This window comes from Marmota monax, unplaced genomic scaffold, assembly GCF_021218885.2.
Source record: "Marmota monax isolate L192 unplaced genomic scaffold, Marmota_monax_Labrador192_F-V1.1 WCK01_AAM20220418_F8-fsc00071, whole genome shotgun sequence".
Classification (NCBI taxonomy): domain Eukaryota; kingdom Metazoa; phylum Chordata; class Mammalia; order Rodentia; family Sciuridae; genus Marmota; species Marmota monax.
Genome location: NW_026695217.1, coordinates 5,381,539 through 5,407,701, shown reverse-complemented (window position 1 = coordinate 5,407,701; position 26,163 = coordinate 5,381,539). Strand labels below are relative to the sequence as shown.

The following is a 26,163-nucleotide window of genomic DNA, read 5'->3' as shown; positions in this document are numbered from 1 at the left end:
GGAATTTGGAAGAATCTGTTCTGTTTAGGACCTGGTTAGTCCTGAAATGTACAGAGTGTTCTAGACCTAATTGCAGATAAATTATTACTTTCTGTTGGTGGTAGTTCTTCATAGAAGAGCAGCTTCCAATGAATGGTCACTCTGCCAAGGGAAAGTTGTTCAGGGGACTTAAGAATTTAAAAGAAGGTTAGAAACTGGTGAGTTAGAATGCTAATTAGACACCAGTGAAAGATAACCTTCCACTGGAAAAGCTGAGCTTGGAATACTGAAGAATAAGAACAGTGGACACTTAGACCAACAACTCTTAGGAGGAGGGCTGATTTTCTCTCAGTGGGAAATCTTACATCCCTAAAGGAAAAATAAGTATGTGATTAATGTAGAAGCCTGTTGCTGTTGAGACAGGAATGGCATATTTTCAGGTTTGGAAATGAACATCAATCTGGCAGAAAGAAGCCAATACTCAGGACAGACAATTAAATGGCAATAACACTTTAATCTATAATATATCCAACTGAAATTCCTTTTTTAAAACAGTGTAGCTGAATTCACCCTGAAATGAGACCCTGTGAGTTTTAAGTGGAGACTGTTTCACAACTGAAATAGAACCAGCCTACTTTCTTCTTCGTTTGGTGCTTCACCTAATGCTGTAGAGTTGTGAGTGCATCTTTTATGAGCTTCACATACTCCTCCCTATTGTGAATTATAAACTACCCTGAATTCTTCCTCCACATCTTTTTTTCCTTTTACTCTTTATTTTTACTTATTATTTATTTTTGTGGGACTGGGCATTGAATCCAGTGGGGCTTTACCACACCATCCCTAACCCTAAAGTTTTTTATTTTGAGGGGCTGGGATTGTAGCTCAGTGGTAGAGCACTTGCCTAGCATGTGTGAGGCACTGGGTTCAATCCTCAGCACCACATAACAATAAATAAAATAAAGATATTGTGTTCATCTACCACCACCAACACAAAAAATTAAAAAGGTTATTTTTTTTTTTTTTAATTTTGAGACAGGATCTTGCTAAATTCCTGGGCTTGAACTTGGGATTCTCCTGCCTCAGCCTCCTGGGATTACAGGCATTCACCACCACACCTGGTTTATCTTTCATTCTTTTTTGGGGGTGGTAGGGTGGGTACTGGGGATTGAACTCAGGGGCACTCAACCACTGAACATCACATCCCCAGCCCTTTTCTTTTTGGTATTTTATTTAGAGACATGGTCTCATTGAGTTGCTTATTGCCTCGCTGTTGTTGAGGCTGGCTCTGAACTGACGATCCTCCTGCCTCAGCCTCCTGAGCTGCTGGGATTATAGGCATGTGCCACCGTGCCTGGGTTATCTTTCATTCTTTAAAGTCAGATTTTACTTTCTGTATGGAGGTATGAAGAAAACACTTCGGGATGAGATTGAAGCCATTCTGAGGAAGAGGATTATGGTGCTCGATGGCGGAATGGGGACCATGATCCAGCGGTACAAGCTAAGTGAAGAAAAGTTCCAAGGTCAAGAATTTAAAGACCATGCCAAACCACTGAAAGGCAACAATGACATTTTAAGTATAACTCAACCTGATATCATTTACCAAATCCATAAGGTAATTTTTCCAGCTTCTTAACGTTCACTCAAACTGTTTCATGTACCGAGTCAGAACACTCCTGTGTGCTCTGGAGAATACAGAAGAAAGATGATTTATTAAGAAAGCTGGTGTGGGATATAAAATAAAAGTGTGTTTAGTGTTTAGTATTTGTGATAAGCAGATAAGAAATAGTTGGTTTTATGCTTTTGAGGCAAACCCAGTAAAGAACCCTAAAATTCTGGACAAATTAAGGGTTCACTACCTTGTTTAAGTCACTGACACAGCTCTTAAGAAGAAATCTCAAAAGATGGTATCTTAGTTGATTTGGGCGGCTGTGATAAGTTAGACTGGATGGCTTAAACAATGGTATTCTTTTTTTTTTTTTTTTTTTTTTTTACAGTTTTTGGGATTGAAGTGCCAACAGATTTGGTGCCTGCTATGGGCCCTCTTCCTATTCACAGATAACCATCTTCTCATTGTGTCCTCACATGGTGGAGAGCAGAAAGTGAAAGCAAAGTCTGTGTCTTATAAGGGCAGCTATGTTGTAAATATTGGTGTACACCTAAGAGTCACCTGTTAAAACCTAATGCCCAATGTGATGGTGGTAAGAGGCGCCCTTTTAATAGAGGGAGCTCGTTCACCTCTTCCATGTGAGGGCACAGTGAGAAGCTGTCCTCTGTGAACCAGGAAGCAGGCCCTCACCCATTACAAAATCTCAAGACATAACTACCGTTCACATATTCTAGTTGATTTTTCATCTAGTTTTCTAGTGAGGAATGATAGTGCAGGCTTGTAGTCCCAGTGACTTGGGAGGCTGAGGCAGGAGGATTGCAAGGTCAAGGCCAGCTTTAGCAACTTGAAGCCCTTAGTAATTTAGTAAGACCATGTCTCAAACGGGCTGGGGTAGTAGCTTGGTGGTATAGTACCCTGTGGTTTGAACCCTGATACCAAACAAAACAAAAAACCCCAATAACATTTTGTATAGTTTTCTGCACTTGGATTTTTAAAAATTAAGTTAAATTTTATTGCTTCATACTATTTTATAATTTGTAGCTTTTACTTATATACATTAGCATTAAATGTTCTAAAACATGGCTTTATAATTTCATAATAACCTGTTCTTTGCTTAATTAATCTGTTATTCATAGGCATTAAGGTTGTTTTTCATTTTTCTTATTCTTTGTTAAAAAATTAAATTTTAAAATTTATTCTTATAAAACAAAATCTAATGATAAGAATAAATTCCCATCAACTACTCCACATTGCTATTTTTTTTCCCCCAGAGATGACCACTCTTAGTTGCTCTCTGTCTTTTCAGATCCTTGTGTTATATGTTTAAACACTTATTTATGTATGTGTAGGAACTGTTAGTACACATATGTTTTAGTAGTATCATCTTTACATATTATTCTGTTTTGGTTTTCTTTTTCTTTTTTTTTTTGATAGTGGGGATTGAACCCAAGGGAATTCTGTCTACTACTGAACTACATCCCCAGCCCTTTTTTTTTTTTTTTTTTTTGAGACAGATTCTCCCTAATTTGCTTAGGCTGACCTCAAATCTGTGATCTTCTTGCCTTAGCTTCCCAAGTTGCTAGAATTAAATGTGTGAGCCACCATGCTTAGCTTTATTTTGTTTTTTCTGCTAAACAATACTTTGAAAGATCTTCATATATAGGATATGGAGATTTTTAAAAAGCTTTATTTTTTTAGCTGTCACATGGCTGGTAATAAAATGATTATATAATTTATTTAGCTGTCTTCTTGTTGATAGTATTTAGGATGTTTGTGACTTATTGTTGTTACATTTGTGTTTATGTTGTTTTTCATTGCCTAGCTTTTTTGCAAACATTGTTCATCAGCTCAGGAAGGATTGAATTTACTCATTGTTGGAAAATCAGGGGGATTGAGAGATTCCAGGGCATTAGATTGAGATTGAATTCGTATCCAAGGAGTGAAATCAGGAAGATGGGTTTCAAACAGAGAGAACAAACTGTATGGTATTAGAGTCCTTAAGGTTCCAGTAAGGGTGTAGGTCTGGGCCAGAGGGAATAGGAGATGTGGACTAAAAAAAGGGTCTGAATTTGAGATCTCACTGATGGTACAGTTTTCAGTGGGGATCAGGGGGTGCTGAAGCAAGGAGAAGGTAAGAGGTCAGAATTGATGTTTGTTGAGTGCCCAAGATGTGCCAGACATGTGAAGTGTTACCTTGTATTATATAGCTTCACTGACTGAAGAAGAGGGTTATAGTACTTTCAGATGAGGAGACTGGGACTGAGAGTTGAAGGAACTTGACAGAATTTATATAACCTTAGTGTGTTAACTTCATCTGAATGGAAGTTCTGTTCTTATTTCTTGAAACACATGCCTTTTTGTGAAATCCTTATACCTTCCTGTGACTCTAGTTTTTGACGCACTGTCTTACCCTTGGTAAGTAGTCAAAAGGTGGTTGGCAGTGCAGTGATGGAGATGAAAGGATGTGTTTATTTTGGGGGGACAGGGACTCTGAACTGAGATTGATATGATTGTGTTGTTGCAGGAATACTTGCTGGCTGGAGCAGATATCATCGAAACAAATACTTTTAGCAGCACTAGTATTGCCCAGGCTGACTATGGCCTTGAACACTTGGTAAGAACTTCGTTTTTCCTCCAACTTGAGAAGCTTATGAGCTTTTGCTATGTTGGTAGTTGTTAGTAAGAAAACCATTTGAAGCTGCAGGGTGAAGCTAATGGCTCGTTTGTTGTTTGTGGTGATACATGGAAAATAGTTTGAAACTCTTCTGCTTATGAGCAAAGCAACCCATTCATTTTCCAAATCGTTTCTTTTATGGACAAGTAATAATCAAATAAAAATGATGCTTGTTTTGCAGTTGCTTTTGGTAAAGTCATAATCATTGTGTGCACCTATAGATAATATGTAAATAAATAGTTACGGACTGCATTCCAGAAAAACTTTATTTATAAAAATAGGGCCTAGATTGCCTATGAGCCGTACTTTGCCATCCACACTTAGGATGTTATGGTTTCTTAATTATCTGATGTGAGGATCTAAGGCACATGGATCTTAAGAGTTGGAAGAGATCATGAAGTTCACAATCCAGGACCTGGCATGTGGAAAGGCTCTTGAAGAGACCCATACTTCCTTAACTTGCAGGTCACACTGTGTGTGTATGTGCTTATTTTCCCATAAGATGGTTCATGGTCCTTTATCAAATTCTATTTTTTTTAAAATAGTTTTTAGTTGTCAATGGACCTTTATTCTTTTTTTTAAATGTATTTATATGCAGTGCTAAGAATTGAACCCAGTGCCTCATACATGCTAGGCAAGCATTCTACCATTGAGCCACAACCCCAGACCCCTTTATCAAATTCTTAAGAGGCTAATAATCTGCAGAAAGTTTAGAACTACTCATTCAGCCATTTTACAGTGAAGGAAATCAGGACCAGGGAAAGTTGCTGTGGGATTGTCTGGCCAGGCAGTGACAGTGCTAGACCTAGAACCTAGGTCCAAGTCTGTGTTTTCCTCATTATTGTTTTTTGTAATTTGCAGAATATATAACTATACCAGTTATTCTGTGGCATGCCAGGTGTCCAGTGGTTGTTTTTTTTTTTTTTTTTTTTTTTACCACTGGCTTATGGTTTGGGAGAAGATCCTTTTAGAAGAAGTTCCCAAGGACTTGCCATTCCCTACTACCTTTTGAGGCTAGGATAACTGATAGCCTTCTTGGCTAAGTTTTCACTTTGATCTCATGTTAATTCACTTTGCGTTTATTTTCTGAATACAACTAGGTATTAGATGGCTATATAGATGCTTTATTTATTGCATGGAGGAAAAGCAGGACAAACTAACGTTAGTGGTTGATGTGTTAGGCCTACCGGATGAACAAGTGCTCTGCAGGTGTGGCCAGAAAAGCTGCTGAAGAGATAACTCTACAGACAGGTAAAGGATGCTCTTCTTTCTTTCTTGCACAACGATTGCTTCAGTGTTCTTGGCTATAATGTGTTGTTCTTACTGCAGTTTTCCTTACATGACCTTTGGCCTATGAGCAATTGTAGATACTGTATTTTAATTTGTTTGTAGGTTGCGTCTCTGCAGTTTCATAATGAAGTATTCACCATCTCTGCTGCCATGCTATTTCTGGGGGCCTTGGACTCGGTTTTTTTTTTTTTTTTAAACCCTGACATTGTTTATAGCCTGACTTTGTAGCTAGGCCCATTACTTTCCTGTGAAAGAGCTATAATGGAAGCCCCTCATCAGGTTCTTAAAGGTATAGCTGGCTGATTTGATTATTTTTGTTATCATTAGGACATTTGATATCATCACTCTAAAGCCACCCTGCTCCCAGGGCTGGCTTATTTAATATTTAAGCAAAGGGAAGCCTTTGTAGCATTTTCCACTTTATCCTGCTAATGACCTTGAAGGCACTACAGCACACAGAAGAGTCCTTAGATTCAGTCTTACTGAGACTTGAAAAGTGTTCTGAAATAACTAACCTCCTACAGGTTGCCCTCAGAACAATGGCTGGTGGGAGAATTTTAAGAGAGAGATGGAATAGAGGAAATAAATGGAGCCCTTTAGGATTTGGAAATGTGAAATTATTGCCAATAGGAAATATATAATGCAGAATTGTTAGGAAGTTAGGTAAGCATACTAATGAAAACCAATCAACTTAATAGGAACTCTGTTGCTAAGAGATAATGTTTAAATCCACAGTAATGTGTGAACAGGTCAGAGGATACTGAACCAGCTGAAGCAGGGAGAGATAAGGACATTTTTCTCACACTATATTATTGCTCATCTTTGCAGAAGATAAAAAGTATTTGGGCCTGTAGCCTGCTCATAAGCTGGGTTATTAACTAGTTGTAGTCTTCTCCAGTTTAGTCCTACAGCACAGCCCACGTCATTGAGTGGCTACAGTCACCAGAGGCAGTGAGTGGTGTGATATGCAGATATGAACAACATCTCCATGTGGCCCAGAGGCAGGGTTATTAAAGAATTGTTAAAGCAGTATTAAATCTGCTTCATACTTGAATTTCAATTTTATAATTGTTAATTTTGACTTAAACATTTCAGGTTAACATCAGGATCTTCAAGATTTCTTTTTTATTATATTTTTTAATTGATATTTTTAGTTGTTGATGGATCTTTATTTACTTATTTGCAGTGCTGAGAATCAAACCCAGTGCTTCAAACATGCTAGGCAAGTGTTCTACCACTGAGTTGCAACTTCAGCCCCTCTTCAAGGTTTCTTAAGAATGGGGAGACAATTTGTCCAAACATAGTGAGGTGGTAGAAAAGGATTACTTATAGAAAGACTTTGAGGTTGCATATGTGAGGATTTAGTTGTTTTGATTGGCTTGGTGAGAATATTTAAATATCCCCTATAGTTCATGATTTTCCCAGGGAGTCTGGGCATCCCCCATAACCAAACATGTATTAGCAGAATCTGTGAACAAGTGCACTAAAAGGCAAAAAGACTATAAACAGCTGTTTATTACTTCAGTAGAAGGCAGGTTTGTTGTCAATTCAATTAAGAAAAAAAATTTGGGCTTTGAGAGCTTTTTAGATTTTGAGTTGTGGGCAAAGCCCTGTGTTTTACGAGGAGTCTTATAGTCTGTTAGTTTACAACAAAAAGATTTGAGTTAAGAGAATTTATTCTTGTTTTTCTTTTCCCAAAGGAATCAAGAGGTTTGTGGCAGGAGCTCTGGGTCCAACTAATAAGACACTCTCTGTGTCTCCATCTGTGGAAAGACCAGATTTTAGGAACATCAGTGAGTATTTATGACACATAATCAGGGACCTTGAAAAAGTACCCTTGTGCTTTAGTAATATGTAAAGTGGGGACAGTAACAGGATTTACTTCAGGGATATTGTGATTTTTATCTATGAAAAGGGTTTACAGTATAGTGTTTTGAAATATGGTGGATATCTAAATAAAAAGTGAACTGCTCTTATTATTTGAGCTTGCTCTCAGATGTATATGGTGATTTGTTAGTTGTTCTTTATCATCTGTTGAAACAAAACCAATTTTAAGAAAGTTTCAAAGTGAAAAGTAGAGAACATCTGAATACCAGCTCTTGGTATATTATAAAAGACGCAGTATATTGCCATTTAATTTAAAGTAATACAAACTATCTAAATGTACTAGTATTAAAAAATTAAAAACTAGTATATGTAAATGTACTTTATTCTGATTTGACCCGAAACTCAGGAATCTAAGTCAGTGTCTAAGCATCAAGACTACAAAAAACAAAAAGAATTAAACTTTCAGGCTGAATACTAATAATACCATATATGGTAATGCATTTTGTATAGATGACAATTTCACACAATTAGTTTGTTGGTTTTTGTTACAGCACTTTGCATGTTGTGTTACTTCATTATGTGTATGTGATTGATGGTCTCTCTGGTCTAGACATGACAGTGGGGAGCTAACCTCTCCTCTTCCTGTACTGGTATACATAAACACAGCAAGCATAACTTTGCTACTTAGGCTTCTCTCATAGAACACCTAAGTATTTTTTTCTGTTTTGGTTGGGAGATAAAATGGGGAGAGAGATAACTACTTTTCAGGCGAATATAGACAGCACAGTACATTTCTAGCAAATATTTTACCTGGGAGTAAAATTTTGTTTGATATCAAAATTGCCCATCAGAGAGGTTGCCTCTCTGAAAGAGTTGATCTAAAGGATTGAGTGAAAATTACAGGAGTGTAGCCTTTTACCACAGAGTGTGAGACTTCAAGTCAACTTGTGTTGTATCCAGATTATGTTTCTTACCCTCCAAAGATCTCTCTTGATTGATTAATTAGAATGATTTTTAGGGTTGGACATGGTGGCACATGTCTGTAATCCTGGTGGTTCTGGAGGCTGAGGGAGGAGGATCTAAAGTTGGAAGGTAGCCTCAGCAACTTAGTGAGGCCCTGTCTCAAAATAAAAAATGAGAAGGGCTGGGGATGTGGTTCAGTGGTTAAGTGCCCTGGGTTCAATCCCTGAGACCAAAAAAAAAAAAAAAAAAGTCTTTGAGAAAAAATGTATTTTAAAGACTTGAGAATAAAGTACATGGTTCAGGAAATTGACACACCTTCCTACTCACTCCTAGCTTATCCATGGGAAGGGAAGTCATGTGGCAAGTATTCAGAAACAGGTGTGTTCAGTTTGCTTGTTTTCTTTCTGTCACTGCCATATTTCTTTTTAAATTTTCTTTTTTTTTTTATCACTGTGTTATTTTTTTATTTGGTTTCTTATAGACATTGTGTTTTAGCCAGCCATATGGCACTCATCTATGATTCCATCAACTCCAGAGGCTGAGGCAGGAGGATCACAAGTTTGAGGCTATCCTTGGCAACTTATTGAGATCCTGTCTCAAAAAAAAAAAAAAAAAAATGTATGGGATGTAGGTCAGTGGTCAAGCATCCCTGGGTTCAATACCCAGTACTGAAGGAAAAAAAGTTTGTTGTTTTCAACGGATGCATTATAAGCCAGCAGTGGTTCAGTGTGCTAGCCCTGAAGTCACTTTATCTGAGTGCAATTCAGAGGATGTTGGTGACTGATGTGATGGGTGTGACTTACTTTTTTGCAGCATTTGATGAGCTTGTTGAAGCATACCAAGAGCAGGCCAGAGGACTTCTGGATGGTGGGGTTGATATCTTACTCATTGAAACTATTTTCGATACTGCTAATGCCAAGGTGAGTTAAGGTAGAAAAAGGGAAAAGGTGGGGGTAGAGGGTATGATGAATCTCTTTTTTTTTTTTTTTTTTTTAGGTGGACACAATATCTTTATTTTACATTTATGTGGTGCTGAGGATCGAACCCAGTGCCTCATGCATGTTAGGCGAGCGCGCTACCACTGAGCCACAGCCCTAGCCCCATGATGTATTTCTTAATATAGTAAGAAGATAATGACCATTACAATTTCAAAAGAACAGGTTTTTTTAGCATTTAAAATGTTTTTCTCATTATGAAATTTTTAAAAAATATTTCATTTTTTTAGTTGTAGTTAGATGCAATACCTTTAATTAATTTATTTATTTATTTATTTTTTATGTGGTGCCAAGGGCCTCACATGTGCTATTTGAGCACTCTACCACTGAGCCACAACCCCAGCCGTCATTATGAAAATATTTGCATACATAATTGATATGTGTGCATATATGCATATGTGATGTTTGCATGCTCATGATTATGAACTCAAAAGGTATATAAATACATGGGATGAAAAGTAGATATCCTCCCTTCTAGTCCTGGGTATCTAGGTTTCCTCCTGGAAATACCTGCTATTACCAGTTTGGGGGTCTTGACAGAATTTCTATACAGATACAAGCATGCATGTATGTGTGTGTGCATTTATGTTTTGTTTTTTACATATGTATAACACATAATTGTATAGAGTGAAAAGTAAATGTCCTTATATGTATGTGTTTGCACAGTGCATCTGTAGGATAAATTTCTACAAGTGAAACTGTTAAGTCAAAAGCATAAGCAAAAACTGGGCGTGGTGGTGCATGCCTGTTATCCCAGCAACTTGTGAGGCTGAGGCAGGAAGATCACAAGTTTGAGGCCCACTTCAGCAACTTAGTGAGGCCCTAAGCAACTTAATGAGACCTGTCTCAAAAAATAAAAAGGGCTGGGATAAAGTGCCCCTGGGTTTAATCCCCAATACAAAAAAAAAAACATTATATATATATTTTTACTTAAGTGTCAGATTTTCCTCTTCTGAGATTGTACTCATTTATATTCCCATTAGCGAGCACTTACAGTAGTGCTAGTTTTATTATAGCCTCTTTAATACCATGTATTGTTAAATGTTTTGAACTTTTCCAGCTTGACACATGAAAAATATTTTCTCACTGTAGTTTAATTTGTATTTTTCTTACTATAATTGAAGCTGAGCATTTTTCTTTACTTTAAGAGTCATTAATATTTCCTTTTCTATGATTTATGTCCTGTACTCTTTTTTTTTTTTTTAATTGGATTTTTAGTCTTTTTTATTGGGTTTTTTACTGAGGCAATCAGGCCTTGTCAATCATGAGTAGCAAATACCATCTTCTAGTTTGTGGCTTGATTTTTGATTTTATTAGTAGTAGTGATGGTGAGCTGGGGGCATACCTCAGTTGGTAGAGTGCTTGCTTCACATGCACAAGGCCCTGGGTTCAATCACCAACACTACAAACAAAACAAAAATATCATTGCTGTGCTTGGTGGTGCATGCCTGTAATCCCAGCAGCTTGGGAGGCTGAGACAGGAGAATTGAGAGTTGAAAGCCAGCCTCACCAACTTCGAGACACTAAGTAACTCAGTGAGATCCTGTCCCCCCCCCCCCCCCAAAAAAAAAATAGGGCTGGGGATGTGGCTCAGTGGTCGAGTATCCCTGAGTTCAATCCCTAGCACCAAAAAAAAAAGTAGTAGTGATGGTGAAATTATTGTGAAGTTGTTGATTTTAATAATGTAGGAGAATTTTAATTTTCTGTAGTTTACAGATATTTTTTCCTTTTTGGGTGAGGAGGCTGTACTTAATAGGAACATTTCTTATTCAAAGATTATGAAGGAAAAAATGGGCTGGGTGTGGTGGCACATGCCTGTAATCTCAGTGGTTTGGGAGGCTGAGACAGTGGGATTTCAAGTACAAAGCCAGCCTCAGCAACTTAGCAAGGCTCTTTTTTAAAAAGCCCAAAAAACATAAAACAAAGGATTGGGGATGTTGCTCCAGGTTAAGGGGTCTGGATTCAATCCCTGGTGTGGGAAAAAAAAAAAAAAAAAAGAAAGAAAAATGGTCCTCCTCCCCTAGTACTTTACAATTTTATCAAGTCCTAATTGTCAAGATACATAGTTCTTATAGCTATACTACTAAAATTAGGTGGTTATGGAATAATTTGAATTATGTTTCCTCTGTCTTATTACAGAATTTATAGTGTACCCATTCCTAATATTATCAATAAGGAATAATTATAATAAGCTACATCTGCTTATGACAAATGGACCTGAAATCATTAATTGGTTAGTCATCTGTCAGTCATGTAGCATTGTTATTGTAGCCAACCTCATCCAGACACCATGATGTTTATAGAAGCTATAATCCTAATAATGGCCCATGGGCTTACATCATCAGTACTGTTTTGTCTCAGCAGTGAACCAGCCCATAGTAGAACCATAATTTTAGCTTGAGAATTCCAATCAGTTTTCTTTTTTTTTAAATTAATTTTTAAAATTTATATATGACAGCAGAATGCATTACAATTCGTATTACACATATAGAGCACAATTTTTCATATCTCTGGTTGTATACAAGTATATTCACAACAAATTGTGTCTTCATACATGTACTTTGGATAATAATGTCCATCACATTCCACCACATTCCCATGCCCCCTCCCTTCTCCTCCCACCTCTCTACCCTATCTAAAATTCATCTAATCCTCCCATGCTCCCCCTTCCTATCCCACTATGAATCAGCCTCCTTATATTAGGTAAAACATTTGGCATTTGTTTTTTGGCTAACTTTTTAGCATTATCTTCTCTAACTCCATCCCTTTATCTGCAAATGCCATGATTTTATCCTCTTTTATTGCTGAGTAATATTCCATTGTGTATATATGCCACATTTTTTTTTCATTTATTCATCTATTGAAGAGCATCTAGGTTGGTTCCACAGTTTAGCTATTGTGAATTGTACTGCTATAAACATTGATGTGGCTATGTCCCTGTAGTATGCTGTTTAAGTCCTTTGGGTGTAGACCGAGGAAAGGGATAGCTGGGTCAAATGGTGGTTCCATTCCCAATTTTCCAAGGAATCTCCATACTGCTTTCCATATTGGCTGCACCAGTTTGCAGTTCCACCAGCAGTATATGAGTGTACCTTTTTCCCCACATCCTCACCAACACTTATTGTTGTTTGTATTCTTAATAGCTGCCATTCTGACTGGAGTGAGATGAGCTCTTAGAGTGGTTTTGATTTGCATTTCTGTAATTGCTGGCAGTGATGAACATTTTTCACATATTTGTTGATGGATTGTATATCATCTTCTGAGAAGTTTCTGTTCAGGTCCTTAGCCCATTTATTGATTGGGTTATTTGTTTTTTTGGTGCTTAGCTTTTTGAGTTCTTTATATACCCTAGAGATTAGTGCTCTATCTGATGTGTAAGGGGTAAGATTTGCTCTCAAGATGTAGGTTCTCTATTCACCTCACAGATTGTTTCTTTTGCTGAGAAGAAATTTTTTAGTTTGAATCCATCCCATTTATTGATTATTTATTTTTTTTAAAGAGAGAGAGGAGGGAGAGAAAGTTTTTAATGTTTATTTTTCAGTTTTCGGTGGACACAACATCTTTATTTTATTTTTATGTGGTGCTGAGGATTGAACCCAGCGCCCCGCGCATGCCAGGCGAGCGCATTACCGCTTGAGCCACATCCCCAGCCCCCCCATTTATTGATTCTTGATTTTAATTCTTGCACCAAAGGAGTCTTATTAAGGAAGTTGGGGCCTAATTCCACATGATGGAGATTAGGGCCTACTCTTTCTTCTGTTAGACGCAGGTTCTCTGGTTTTATTCCTATGTCCTTGATCCATTTTGAGTTGAGTTTTGTGCATGGGGAGAGAGGGGTTTAATTTCATTTTGTTGCATATGGATTTCGAGTTTTCCCAGCACCGTTTGTTGAAGAGTCTGTCTTTTCTCCAGTGTATATTTTTGGCACCTTTGTTTAAATAAGATGATTATAATTTTGTGGGTTAGTCTCTGAGTCCTCTATTGTATACCATTGGTCTACCAGTCTGTTTTGGTGCCAATACCATGCTGTTTTTTATTACTATTGCTCTGTAGTATAGTTTAGAGATCTGGTATAGTGATGCCACCTGCTTCACTCTTCCTATTAAGGATAGCTTTAGCTATTCTGGGTCTTTTATTTTTCCAGATGGATTTCACACTTTTTCTATTTCTATGAGGAATGTCATTGGGATTTTGATCGGAATTGCATTAAATCTGTGTAGTGCTTTTGGTAGTATGGTCATTTTGATAATATTAATTCTCCCTATTCAAGAGCAAGATAACTCTTTTTATGTTCTAAGGTCTTCTTTGATTTCTTTCTTTACGGTTCTGTAATTTTTATTATATAGATCTTTCACCTCTTTCATTAAGTTGATACCCAAGTATTTTATTTTATTTTTTGAGGCTATTATAAATAGAGTAGTTTTCTTCATTCCCTTTTTGAGAATTTGTCATTGATATACAGAAGTGCATTTGATTTATGGGTGTTGATTTATAAATGATCATAGATACAGAGGAAATGCTCCACTATCTAATTAAGTAGAGATACTTATATGCTTTTTTTTATTTTTATTTTTTTGGTACCCGGGATTAAACCCAGGTGTGCTCAACCACTGAGCTGCATCCCTAGCCCTTTCTATTTTTTGTTTTTTTTTTGAGACAGGGTCTCACTAAGTTGCTAAGGCTGGTCTTGAACTTGTCTCAGCCTCCAAAGTTGCTGGGATTACAGGTGTGTGCCACTGTGTCTGGCAACTTATCACCTTTTTCCCCCACATTAAAAAAAAATTATTATTTATTTTTTTAAAGAAGTAGTTGAACACAATACCTTTATTTATTTATCTTTATGTGGTGCTGAGGATCGAATCCAGGGCCTTGCACATGCTAGGCAAGCACTCGACTGCTGAGCCACAACCCCAGCCCCTCCCTCACATTATTTCATTGATGTATTATAGTACATATTGATGAGCTTTGTTGTTACTTATTTGTACATTCACACAAGGTAATAATTGGCTAATATCACTCCCCAGCATTACCCCGCCCCACTTCCTACCCTTTGATCCCTTCCTCTACTGATCTTTCTTTGATTTTTAGGAAATTCATTCCTGCCTTTCTTTTCCTTTTTCTTCTGTATCTTCTGTGTGAGAAAATACATTCTACTGTTAACCTTCTAAGTTTGACATATTTTGCTTAACATGATGGTCTCTAGTTCCATCCATTTTCCTGCAAATGACATGATTTTATTCTTCTTTATGGCTGAGTAAAACTCCATTGTGTATATATACCACATTTTCTTTATCCATTCATCCATTGATGGATACCTTGGCAGCTTCCATAGTTTGCTTATTGTGAATTGTGTTGCTATAGGCATGGGTATGCTTGTATCACTGTAGTAAGATGACTTTAAATTTTCAGGATAAATATCAAGAAGTGGTATAGCTGGGTCATATGGTATTTCCATGCCTAGTCTATTGAGGAGCCTCCGTACTGATTTTCATAGTGTTGTACTAATTTACAGTCCCACCAACAGTATAAAAGTGCTCCTTTTTCTTCGCATCCTCTCCAGCATTTATTAATGTTTGTATTCTCTATGACTGCCATTATGACTAGTGTGAGATGAAATCTCAGTGTCATTTTGATTTGTGGCATACTTTTGATTATAGAGGTTTTTCTTATGATGCCTCTGGAATTTATTTTGGAATAAGAAATAGGGTTAAGATCTACTTTTTTTTTTAAACTAAAGTTACTTGTTTTTCGTAACACTATTTATTAAACATCTTATTGTTTCCCAGTAATAGGAATGATGTGGAATGTCACTCTTACCCAAAATTCTCAAGTTAGTTTGGGTTTAGTCTTTTTCAGAAATCTGTCTGCTGATGTGACAGTACCACGCTGTTTATCATAGCATCAGAATATGTCTGAGTGGGCTTAGTTTGTTTTCATTAACTCTACCTTTTTTACAGAACTTTTCTCATGCTTGTTTTCCATAAGATTTTTTAAATTGATTTTTCTAATTGTAAAGAGGAAACTTAAATATTGTTGATTTAATAACTTTCTATGAAAAAAAAAAACACCATCATGGGGAAGGTGTACATTAACTACAGGTTACATTCTAATTTCAGAAATTAATTGTGAAAATGTGTACATCTTTAATTCAGGAATTATAGAAAGAAAGGACAGATCCATTGTTGGCAACTTAAAATATTGACTGGCGAGCACAGGGTAACACTGGCTTCATAGCTTTACAATCCAGTCCAAGCTCACCACAAAAAACCATGGTTTTTTCACTGAAGCACACTGGTCAGAAAGGGTCCCTGTCGTTGGGCATTATAAGGAAGGCACTTTTCGTTTTCCCAGAGAGTTCTGAATGTGTCACATCTGAAGAGGCCTTGGGATAGGGTGTCATCTTATCAGGCAGTCATACTGATCTTGGATACATTATTCTCCTGGCAGTAAAGATGTTTTTTCTTTTCCCCCTGACAGGCAGCCTTGTTTGCACTCCAGAAACTTTTTGAAGAGAATTATGCTCCCCGGCCTATCTTTGTAAGTTCTAAAATATTTTTCATGACATATTCTTGTCTTTTATTAATAATTGTCATTTTGAATATAACCCCTAGCCGCCCTCCCCTCCCCAAAATAGAATGATTGACATTATCTTTTGGAAACCATTTAGTTTAACTTCCTCTGTTCACCTCCTTCCTACACTACCAACTCATTGCAGGTGGGCGGCTCACAAGAAGCCCCCTTAAAGCCAAAGACTTAAAGACCCAGTCTCATTAGGGCAAAGGAAGGATGGGCTTGCATGCTGAATGCCAAGTACCCAGAATTGACGATATTAGACTCCAAGGCATTAACTCAAGGCAGGCCTCTGAGAGTCCTGCTCGGTGAGCATATGACAGAATCAAAACAGGGGTGTTAGATAAATCAAGTATTTAACAGCAGAAGGCTGGGATAACCTGGTATCTCTGGGGAAACTCCTCCAATGGGACTGACATGGATGTGTGATATATATTTTTTCTTTTTTTCCTAATATTGGGGATTAAACTGAGAGCCCCACAAGTGCTAAGCAAATACTTTGCCACTGAACTGTATTCCCAGCCCTGCTTTTTTTTTTTTCAGGCCTAGGACTGAACTCAGGGCGTTGTGCATGCTAGGGAAGCACTCTGGTGCTGAGCTAAATCCCCAACCCCACTCCCCACCCTTTTTAAAAAATTTTTTAGACAGGGTCTCACGGACTTGCCCAGACTGGTCTTGAACTTTTAATCCTGCCTCAACCTCCCAAGCAACTGGAATTAACATCATGTGCCACCACACCCAGGTGGATATGTGACGACTTCTGCTGTTGGGGCATTGATTTTTGCCTCATTGACTTTCCCTTTTCTGTTTCTGTGGCTTTCTGCCTCCTCCCCTGGTCACTTGGCATATATCCGTTCTGATCCTTTTGGAAAGTGCTGAATTTGAGTTTCACATTTCTCTTCCTTGTAAAAGAATAAGGAATACTGGTCTATTCATTTTATTTTATTTTGGGGATTATATTCTTTACCTGAATCTATATTGTTGACTTTGTTTCCTTTGTTAATTCAGATTTCAGGGACAATTGTTGATAAAAGTGGGCGGACTCTTTCTGGACAGACCGGAGAGGCATTTGTCATCAGTGTGACTCATGTAGACCCACTCTGGTGAGTGACTCCCTTCCTTGACTCCTTTCTTCTTTGGCAGATCTTTTCTAATAGTTACACATATGACCTGGGTGGGAATTACTTCCCCATAATTCCCTTGTACTACTTCTGTGATGTGTTGACTCTCCTTAGATACTTTCAGACTTTTTCTCAAGGGCTTCAGAACTGCCAAAATGGGTCACTTGAGGGACTGGGAAAGCTGTCCTACCTCTAGGCAGCCAAATGCCTTTTCATCTGTAGGTGCCCCCTTGTAGTTAAGACTGTGCTTGGCTAGGTACACTTTTATCAGTCAGTTACATTTTTGGGGCAATGCTTTGCAAATTTAAGGGTAATATCTCCTCCGTATTTATGGGGCAGTCAGAAGAATCCTAACTTGGAGTAAGGTGGGAAGCTCAGATTTTTATCTTTTATCAATGTTATAGACTGAAGGGGTATTTAGAAGGCAGCCTTCAATGTGAAAAAGTCCATATGTAAGGAACTATTAGTCACTGACTCATGGTTATCACAAACTACCTATTAACAAAGAACAAGCAGACAGAACCCTGTATTACCAATACAGCACTTATTGAAATCCTTCTTTGTGCCTTGAATATTGGCATTTGTGAAATAATCCGCACTTGGAGAAGTAAATTTTGTAAGTTGAAAGATAAAATACAAAACACTGTACAAAAATGTGAAGAAAATCTTGCTATACATAGAGAGATGGCTCTGTAGAGAAGGTGTTATTTGAGCTATGTTGGAAAATGTGAATTAGAGTTTGCTAAGCACAGAGGGGCAAGATAGATACATCAGAATGAGTTCATGTCAGTTTTGTAGATGTATAGTTTACAAAATGATTCTATATATGATGTTTCATTTGAATTTCAACATAACTCTGAAAACTTGAGTTTCTGAGTTGATGGAATTATTCCCATCATTCAACAGATGAAGAACTAACTCTTGAATAGACAAATTTGTGCTGGATGCAGTGGCATCTGCCTGTAATCCCAGCTTCTTGGAAGGCCAGGACAAGAAGATCACAAGTTCAAGCCCAGCCTGGGAAATTTAGCAAGATCCTATCTCAAAATAAAATATAAAAAGGGCTAGGGATTTAGTTCAGTTGTAGAGCATTTGTCTAGCATGCATAAGGCCTTGGGTTCAATTCCTGGTACCAAAAAAAAAAAAAAAAAGTTAGGTTTGGAATTAAGTTTGGGAAAAAGTCAAACATACATTTTAATGATAACAGTGCTTAAATATATATGTGTACACACACACACACACACACATTTTGCTTTTTACATGGTGTTGAATCCAGGTGATAGAATTGTAAGATGAAAGAAAATGTTAAATTGCCAAATGGGACTGGTAAAACACCTAGACTAAATAGGTCTGTTCAAGGGTTGTTAGTCATGCATGGAACTTAGCATTTTTTTTTTTTTTTTTTTTGGACTGGGATTGAACTCAGGGATGCTCTACCATTAAGCTTAACCCCCAGTCCTTTTTGTTTTTTTAATTTTTTGAGACATGGTCTCACTAAGTTGCTCATGCTGGCTTCCAACTTGTGATCCTTTTGCTTCAACCTTCTGAGTCACTGAGATTATAGGTGTGTACCTTCATGCCTGGCTGGACCTAGCAATTGAAAATTTGAGCAGAAAAGTACAGAAAGCCCTCATACACTCCCTCCCTGGCTCTTGAAAACCCCCAGTGTTCTGTTATTAATATCTTGCCTTGGTACAGTATGGTATGTTAAGATATGAACCAATATCAAGATATTAACTGAAGGCCATAGTCTATATTAGAGTTCATTCTTGGTGTTTACATGCTATGAATGTTTTTGTTTTTGTTTTCATTTTTTTTCTGGGAATATTCATTTCCCCCCCCTTTTTTTGGTGGATTATAATTATACATAACAGTGGGATTTGTTAGGTTCATACATACACACAACAAAACAATATAATTGGATCAGTTTCACTCCCCAGGATCTCCCTTTTCTCTCCCCTCCCACCCCTTATCCCCTCCTATTCTACTGATCTCCCTTCTATTTTTTTTTTTTTTTGATTTGTTCTAATTAGTTATATATGACAGTAGAATGCATTTTGACACATTGTACCCAAATGGAGCGCAACTTCTCATTCCTCTGGCTGTACATGGTGCAGAGTTACTCCAGTAGTGTAATCATACATGTTTATAGGATAATAATGTCTGTCTCATTGTATGTTTTTCCTATCCCTGTAGGATGGGAAAAGGCCCCACCCCTCTCCTCCACACAATTTAAAGTTCCTTCATTCTTCCCCACTATGGATAAGTATCCTCTTATCAGACAAAACATTTGGCCTTTGGTTTTTTTGGGGATTGGCTTATTTCACTTAGCATGATGTTCTCTAGTTCCATCATGTACCTGCAAATGCCATAATTTTATTCTTTAAGGCTGAGTAATATTCCAATATGTATCACATTTTCTTTATCCATTCATATGTTGAAGGGCATCTAGGTTGTTTCCATAGTTTAGCTATTGTGAATTAGGCTGCTATAAACATTGATGTGGCTGTGTCATTGTAGTATGCTGATTTTTAAGTCTTTGGGTATAAACCGAGGAGTGGGACAGCTAGGTCAAAGGGTGGTTCCATTCCAAGTTTTATGAGGAATCTCCACACTGCTTTCTACAATGTTTGCACCAATTTGCAGTCTCACCAGCAATGTATGAGTGTACCTTTTTCCTCACATCCTTGCCATCAGTTATTATTCCTTGTATTCTTGATAATTGCCATTCCAGCTGGAGTGAGATGAGATCTTAGAGTAGTTTTGATTTGCATTTCTCTAATTGCTAGAGATGATGAACATTCTTCCATGTATTTGTTGACCTATCATATTTCTTCTTCTGTGAAGCGTCTGTTCAGTTAGTTCTTTTGCCCATTTATTGATCAGGTTATTTGGGGTGTTTTTTGGTGTTAAATTTTTTGAGTTCTGTGTCCCTTATATTTCCAGGAGATTAGTGCTCTATCTGAGGTGCGTGTGGTAAAGATTTTTTTCTCATTCTTTAGGCTCTGTTTTCACATTATTGATTGTTTCCTTTGCTGAGAAGAAACTTTTTAGTTGGAATCAGTCCCATTTATTGATTCTTAATTTTACTTTTTGCACTGTAAGAGTCCTGTTAAGGAAGTAAGGTGTGAAGCCAACATGATGAAGACTTTGTCCTACTTTTTCTTCTGTTAGGCATAAGGTCTCTGTTCTAGTGTTTTTTATTCACTTTGAGTTGATTTTTGTGCAGGGTGAGAGATAGAGGATTAATTTCATTTGCTACCTGTGGATTTCCGTTTTCCCAGCACCATTTGTTGTATAGACTATCTTTTCTCTAATGTATGCTTTTGGTGCCTTTGTCTAGTATGAGATAATTGTATTCACAGGGTTTGTCTCTGGGCATTCTATTTTGTACCATTGGTCTACATGTCTATTTTGTTGCCAATACCATGCTGTTTTTGTTACTGTGGCTCTGTAGTATAGTTTAAGGTCTGGTATTGTGATGCCTCCTGCTTCACTGTTCTTACTGAGGATTGCTTTGTCTATTCTGGGCCTCTTATTTTTCCAAATGAATTTCATGATTGCTTTTTCTAGTTCTATGAAGAATATCATTGGGATTTTAATAGGAATTGCATTAAATCTGTATATCAGTTTTGGTAGTATGGCCATTTTGACAATATTAATTCTGCCTATTCAAGAGCATGGGAGATTTTTTTGTTTTTGTTTTTAGTTGTAATTGGACACAATACCTTTATTTATTTTTATGTGGTGTTGAGGATCAAACTCAGTGCCTTACACCTGCTAGGTGAGCACTCTACTGCTGAGCCACAACCCCAGCCCCATGGGAGATCTTTTATCTTCTAAGATCTTCTTCAATTTCTTTCTTTAGTGTTCTGTAGTTCACTGTAGAGGTCTTTCACCTCTCTTCTTAGATTGACTCCCAAGTATTTTATTTTTTTGAGGCTATTGTGAATGGGATAGTTTTTTAAATTTCTTTTGTGGTGGATTATCACTTATGTATAGAAATGCATTTGATTTTATGGGTATTGATTTTTATTCCTGCTACTTTCCTGAGTTCATTTATTAGTCCTAGAGTTTTCTGGTGAAATTTTTGGAATCTTCTAAATATAGAATCCTATTGTTAGCAAATAGTGATAGTTTGAGTTTTTCTTTTCCTATTTGTATCCCTTTAATTTCTTTTGTCTGCCTGATTGCTTTGGCTAGAGTTTCCAGGACTGTGTTGAATGGAAGTGGTGAAAGAGGGCATCCCTGTCTTTTTCCAGTTTTTACAGGGAATGCTTTCAGTTTTCTCCATTTAGAATGGTGTTGGCCTTGGGTTTAGCATAGATAGCTTTTACAATGTTGAGGTGTGTTCCTACTATCCCTAGTTTTTCTAGTGTTTGCACATGAAGAGGTGCTGTATTTTGTCAAATTCTTTCTCTGCATCTATTGAGATAATCATATGATTCTTGTCTTTAAGTCTTTTGATGTGATGTATTATGTTTATTGATTCCTGTATGTTAAACCAACCTTGCATCTCTGGGATGAACCCCACTTGATTATGGTGCACATTTTTAAAAAATATTTTATTAGTTGTCAATGGGCCTTTATTTTATTTATTTATACATGATGCTGAGAATCGAACCCTTTGCCTCACACATGCTAGGCAAGTGCTTTTCTACTGAGTTGCAACCCCAGCCTGCACTATCTTTTTAATATATTTTTGTATGTGATTTTCCAGAATTTTATTGAGAATTTTTGCTTCTATGTTTATCATGGACATTGGTCTGAAGTTTTCTTTCCTTGATGTATCTTTGTCTGGTTTTGTTATCAGGGTGATACTAGCCTCATAGAATGAGTTTAGAAGGTTTCCCTCACTAATTTGAAGAGTATTGGTATTAGTTCTTCTTTGATGGTCTTGTAGAACTCAGCTAAGAATCTGTTTGGTACTGGGCTTTTCTTTGTTGGTAAGCTTTTGATGGCATCTTTTATTTAATTGTTTGAAATTGATATGTTTGAATTGTGTATGTCTTCCTGATTGAGTTTGGGTAGATCATTTGTCTCCAGAAATTTATCAGTGTTTTTAAGTTTTCTGTTTTACTGGAGTATAAATTTTCAAAATAGTTTCTAATTATCTTCTGTATTTCAATAGTGCCCATTGTGATATTTCCTTTTTCATCATGAATTTTAGTAATTTGAGTTTTTCTCTCTCCTCTTTGTTAGCATGGCTAAGGGTTTATCAATTTTATTTGTTTTTTTTCAAAGAATTTTTTGTTTTGTCAATTTTTTTCAGTTTCTTTTGTTTCAGTTTCATTGATTTCAGCTCTATTATTTCCTGTCTTCTTCTTTTGGTGTTGTTTTATTCTTTTTTCTCTAGGGCTTTGAGATGTAACATTAGGTCATTTATTTGTAGACTTTTTATTCTTTTAAAGAATGAGCTCAATGCAATGAACTTTCCTTTTAGCACTGCCTTCATAGCGTCACAGAGATTTTGATAATGTTGTATTGGTGTTTCATTTATCTCTAAGAACTTTTTTATCTTCTCCCTGGTGTCTTCTGTTATCCATGCATCATTCAATAGCACATCATTTAGTCTCCAGATGTTGGAGTAGCTTCTACTTTTTTATTTTATTCCATTATCATCTGATAGAATGCGGGGTAGTATCTCTATTTTTCTGTATTTTCTGAGAGTTGCTTTGTGGCACAACATATGGTCTCTTTTAGAGAAGCATCTGTGCACTGCTGAGAAGGTGTATTCACTCAATGGTGGATGAAAGACTCTATATATGTGTTGTGGTTTTTAGCCCCCGCCCCCCCCGCCCCCCCCCCCCCCCCCCCCCCCCCCCCCGCCTTCTCCCGACCACCAGGAAAAGCGGGGAAAGCATGCCTCAACCAAGATGAGCCAAGAGAGGTAAAGCTCAACTGGCAGCCGGCACCCAGCCCTCCCTCGCTGGAGGACAATCAGATGTGCCAGGGAGAGGAGTCAAAGCAGGATCTCGTTTATTGAGGAAGTACACACAACTTATGTACTGCACAGGAGCCAATCAGGATAAAGGTCAGAGGGGTGGAGTGAGTTCACGTGTACACCCATCCCATAGTCAGTAAGGGAAGGCACGAGCTGTCTATGAGGGCAGAAGAGTCCTGGACCTATCCTGGAGGTGGTCCGCCTTTTTCATCACCACCCACAGCACCGCCTCCTGGCTGATCGTCAGGAGCCATCCCAGCCACATGTGCTGCCCCAAGACCAGGAAGCCGGCAGCAAGTCATGCCCTACATATATGTCCATTAAGTCTAAAGCATTGTACTATTTAGCTGTATAGTTTCTTTGTTTAGTTTTTGTTTGGAAGATCTATCCAGTGGAGAGGTGTGTTAAAGTCACCCAGTATTATTGTGTTGTGGTCTATTTGATTCTTGAAATTGAGAAGGGTTTGTTTGCTGTACATAGATGTTCCATTGTTTGAGGCATAAATATTTATAGCTGTTACATCTTGTTGATGTATGATTTTCTTAAGTAGTATGAAATGTCCTTCTTTATCCATTCTGACTAACTTTGTTTTGAATTCCACTCTGATATGAGGATGGAAACCCCTGCTTGTTTATGTAGTCCATGTGAGTGATAAGTTTTTTTCCTATCCTTTCACTTTCAGTCTGTGGATTTCTTTTCCTAGGAGGTGAATTTCTTGAAGACAGCATTGGGGTCTTGTTTTTTAATCCAATCTGCTATTCTATGTCTTTTGATTTTTGAGTTTAGGCCATTAACATTCAGGGTTATTATTGAGATATGATTTGTATTCCTGTTCATTTTGGTTTATTTTTGTTTTTTAGCTTGACTTAGTTTCTCCTTTATCAACCTTTCTTTTAATGTAGCTCTTCCTTTTGCTGGTTTTCATTTCTTCCTCATGGAATATTTTGCTGAGAATGTTCTGTAGTGCAGGTTTTCTAGTTGTGTATTGTTTTAACTTTTGTTTATCATGGAAGGTTTTTATTTCATACAAATCTGAAGCTTAATTTTGCTAGATATAAAATTCCTAGTTGGCATCCATTTCTTTTAGAGCTTGATATATGTTATCCCTGGTATTGAGGGTCTGGGTTGAGAAATCAGCTGAAATTTGAATTGGTTTCCCCCTACTTGTAATTTGATTTTTTTTCTCTTGCAGCCTTTACAATTCTATCCTTATTCTGTATGTAATGTGCCATGGTGTGGGTTTGTTGCAAATTTCATTCTTTAGATTTGGAAATTTTCTGATATTGTGTCTTAAAAAGATTGTGCATTCCTTTGGTTTGTATCTTCATGCCTTCATCTATTCCAATAAATCTTAAATTTGATTTTTTCATGTTATCCCATATTTCTTGGAAGTTCTGTTCATGGTTTCTTACCATCTTCTCTGTGTGGTTGACTTTATTTTCAAGAGCATATATTTTGTCTTCATTGGTTGAGGTTCTGTCTTCTAAGTGGTCTGGTCTGTTGGTGATACTTTCCATTGAATTTTAATTTAGTTTTTTGTTTCCTTCATTTGGAGGATTTCTGCTTGATTCCTTTTTATAATCTCTGCCTGTTTATTGAAGTGATCTTTCATTTCCTGTATTTTGTCTCTGATTCCATTCTTTATTTTGAAGATCAGCCTAACTATGTATCCTCTAAACTTCTTCTCTGACATTTCTTCTACTGTTTTGTTTATGGATTCTGTTGTCGGAACATGTTGGTTTGTTTGAGGCGCTTTGTTCCCTTGTTTTTTCATGTTGTTTGTGTGTCTTCCCATTTAGCAGATGGATCTGAGGCAGTACAGTTTGTACCCTGTAGTCTATAGTGTCCCTGAGTCTTCCAGTACCCCACCTTTAAAGGGGAGCCAATATTAATAGCACCAAATGCAAACAATATATATCTTTAAACCAAATTAGCTCTTATTAAGGCGTCTACATTTTTGTTGCAATAAAAAGAAATGATGTGTTTAGTTATTGTCTACAATATAAACAGTTTGCTAAAAGGCTTTACCATTTCTAATGATGGACAGTGAGGGAACACAAGATATGATGTTTATGAGGGAGAAGGAGAGAAGATAGAGGGAAAATTTCATAGAAAAAGTGAGGGAGGAATTCATAGAGGTTGGCTGTTAGTAATAGAGAAGTGAGAGAGAGAATCCAGGGAGACAGACAGGTGAGAGAAAAAATATATACAGATTTAAAAAAAAGAAGGTAAAAATTTAAGTATATACAACAAAATTGTAATGTACTATTCAGACATCCCATTCCTCAGTAAATTGATGCACAAAAAATATTAGAATTCAAAAATGGTAGAAATGTGAGAGAGCGGGCAAAAGACCCCCCAAAAAAAGGAAAGTCTCAGTGGGAAATTGAATGATAGCTTCCATTGGCTTTCACAGATTTTCTCAGCTTCCCTTCTCTGCTGATAAGTGGGGTTGTCAGAAGTTTGATGGTAACTCTAGTCCAGTGGGTGCTGGAGTGGTTGGGTGGCAGGTTGGGTGGGGTGAGCTGATGGCAAGATGCCTTCACACCCTCTTCCAGTCTTCCCACCCATTGTAGCAGGCCCCTTCCATCCCTGTGCACTTCAGGACTCACTAAGCTGGAGACAGCCCCGTTTTCTCCAGTTTCTTCACTCTGAGTTTCCCCGGGGAACTTTCCCTAGTCTATGGTGTTCCACAGGCTTGCTAGACCCAGACTGGCCCACACAAACTCAGCTGCAATCTGATGGAGCTGGGCTTCGGCTTCCCCAGGCTCTGCCTTGCTGCAGTCTCAAGATCTTAATGACGTTTCATCTTGCAGAGAGACCACCAGGGATGTGCTCACACAAAGGAGTGACCCTGCAAAGAGGCAGCCAGATGGTGGCCACTAGCATACCCATTAAGAACCTAGGGTACTTAACCACTGAGCAATGTCCCAAGCGCCCCCTTTTTTCTTCTTTCAGTTTTGAAACAGGGTCTCACTATGTTGTTTGAGGGTCAGGTGCAACCAGACTTGCAGATACCCCACAGTATATCCCCAGGCCCTGGCTGGTGTCTACAGACTGAGGCGGCCATGCCCTGAGATGGTGGTGGTGGCAGTTGCAAACCTGCAGGCCCTGACTGGCATCTCAAGATGGTGGTGGCCATGCCAAAGCAAACTTGTTGCTACTCTGACAGTACATTTCCAGGCTGCAGTAGG

General features: G+C 37.6%; 1 protein-coding gene across 3 annotated transcripts in view; it reads left to right on the top strand.

The window, feature by feature from the left end:
- Nucleotides 1-26,163, top strand: part of Mtr (5-methyltetrahydrofolate-homocysteine methyltransferase) — a 100,217-nt gene that overhangs the window by 3,113 nt on the left and 70,941 nt on the right. The window contains exons 2-8 of one of the 3 annotated variants that reach the window (XM_046432000.2): nucleotides 1,380-1,591; nucleotides 4,110-4,199; nucleotides 5,441-5,510; nucleotides 7,250-7,342; nucleotides 9,153-9,259; nucleotides 15,812-15,871; nucleotides 16,913-17,007. In XM_046432000.2, the coding sequence (XP_046287956.1) occupies nucleotides 1,380-1,591; nucleotides 4,110-4,199; nucleotides 5,441-5,510; nucleotides 7,250-7,342; nucleotides 9,153-9,259; nucleotides 15,812-15,871; nucleotides 16,913-17,007 (727 nt within the window). Of the gene's footprint in view, nucleotides 1-1,379; nucleotides 1,592-4,109; nucleotides 4,200-5,440; nucleotides 5,511-7,249; nucleotides 7,343-9,152; nucleotides 9,260-15,811; nucleotides 15,872-16,912; nucleotides 17,008-25,856; nucleotides 25,877-26,163 lie in introns of those variants that run through there. The other 2 variants (XM_046432001.2, XM_046432002.2) reach the window with 2 other exon arrangements.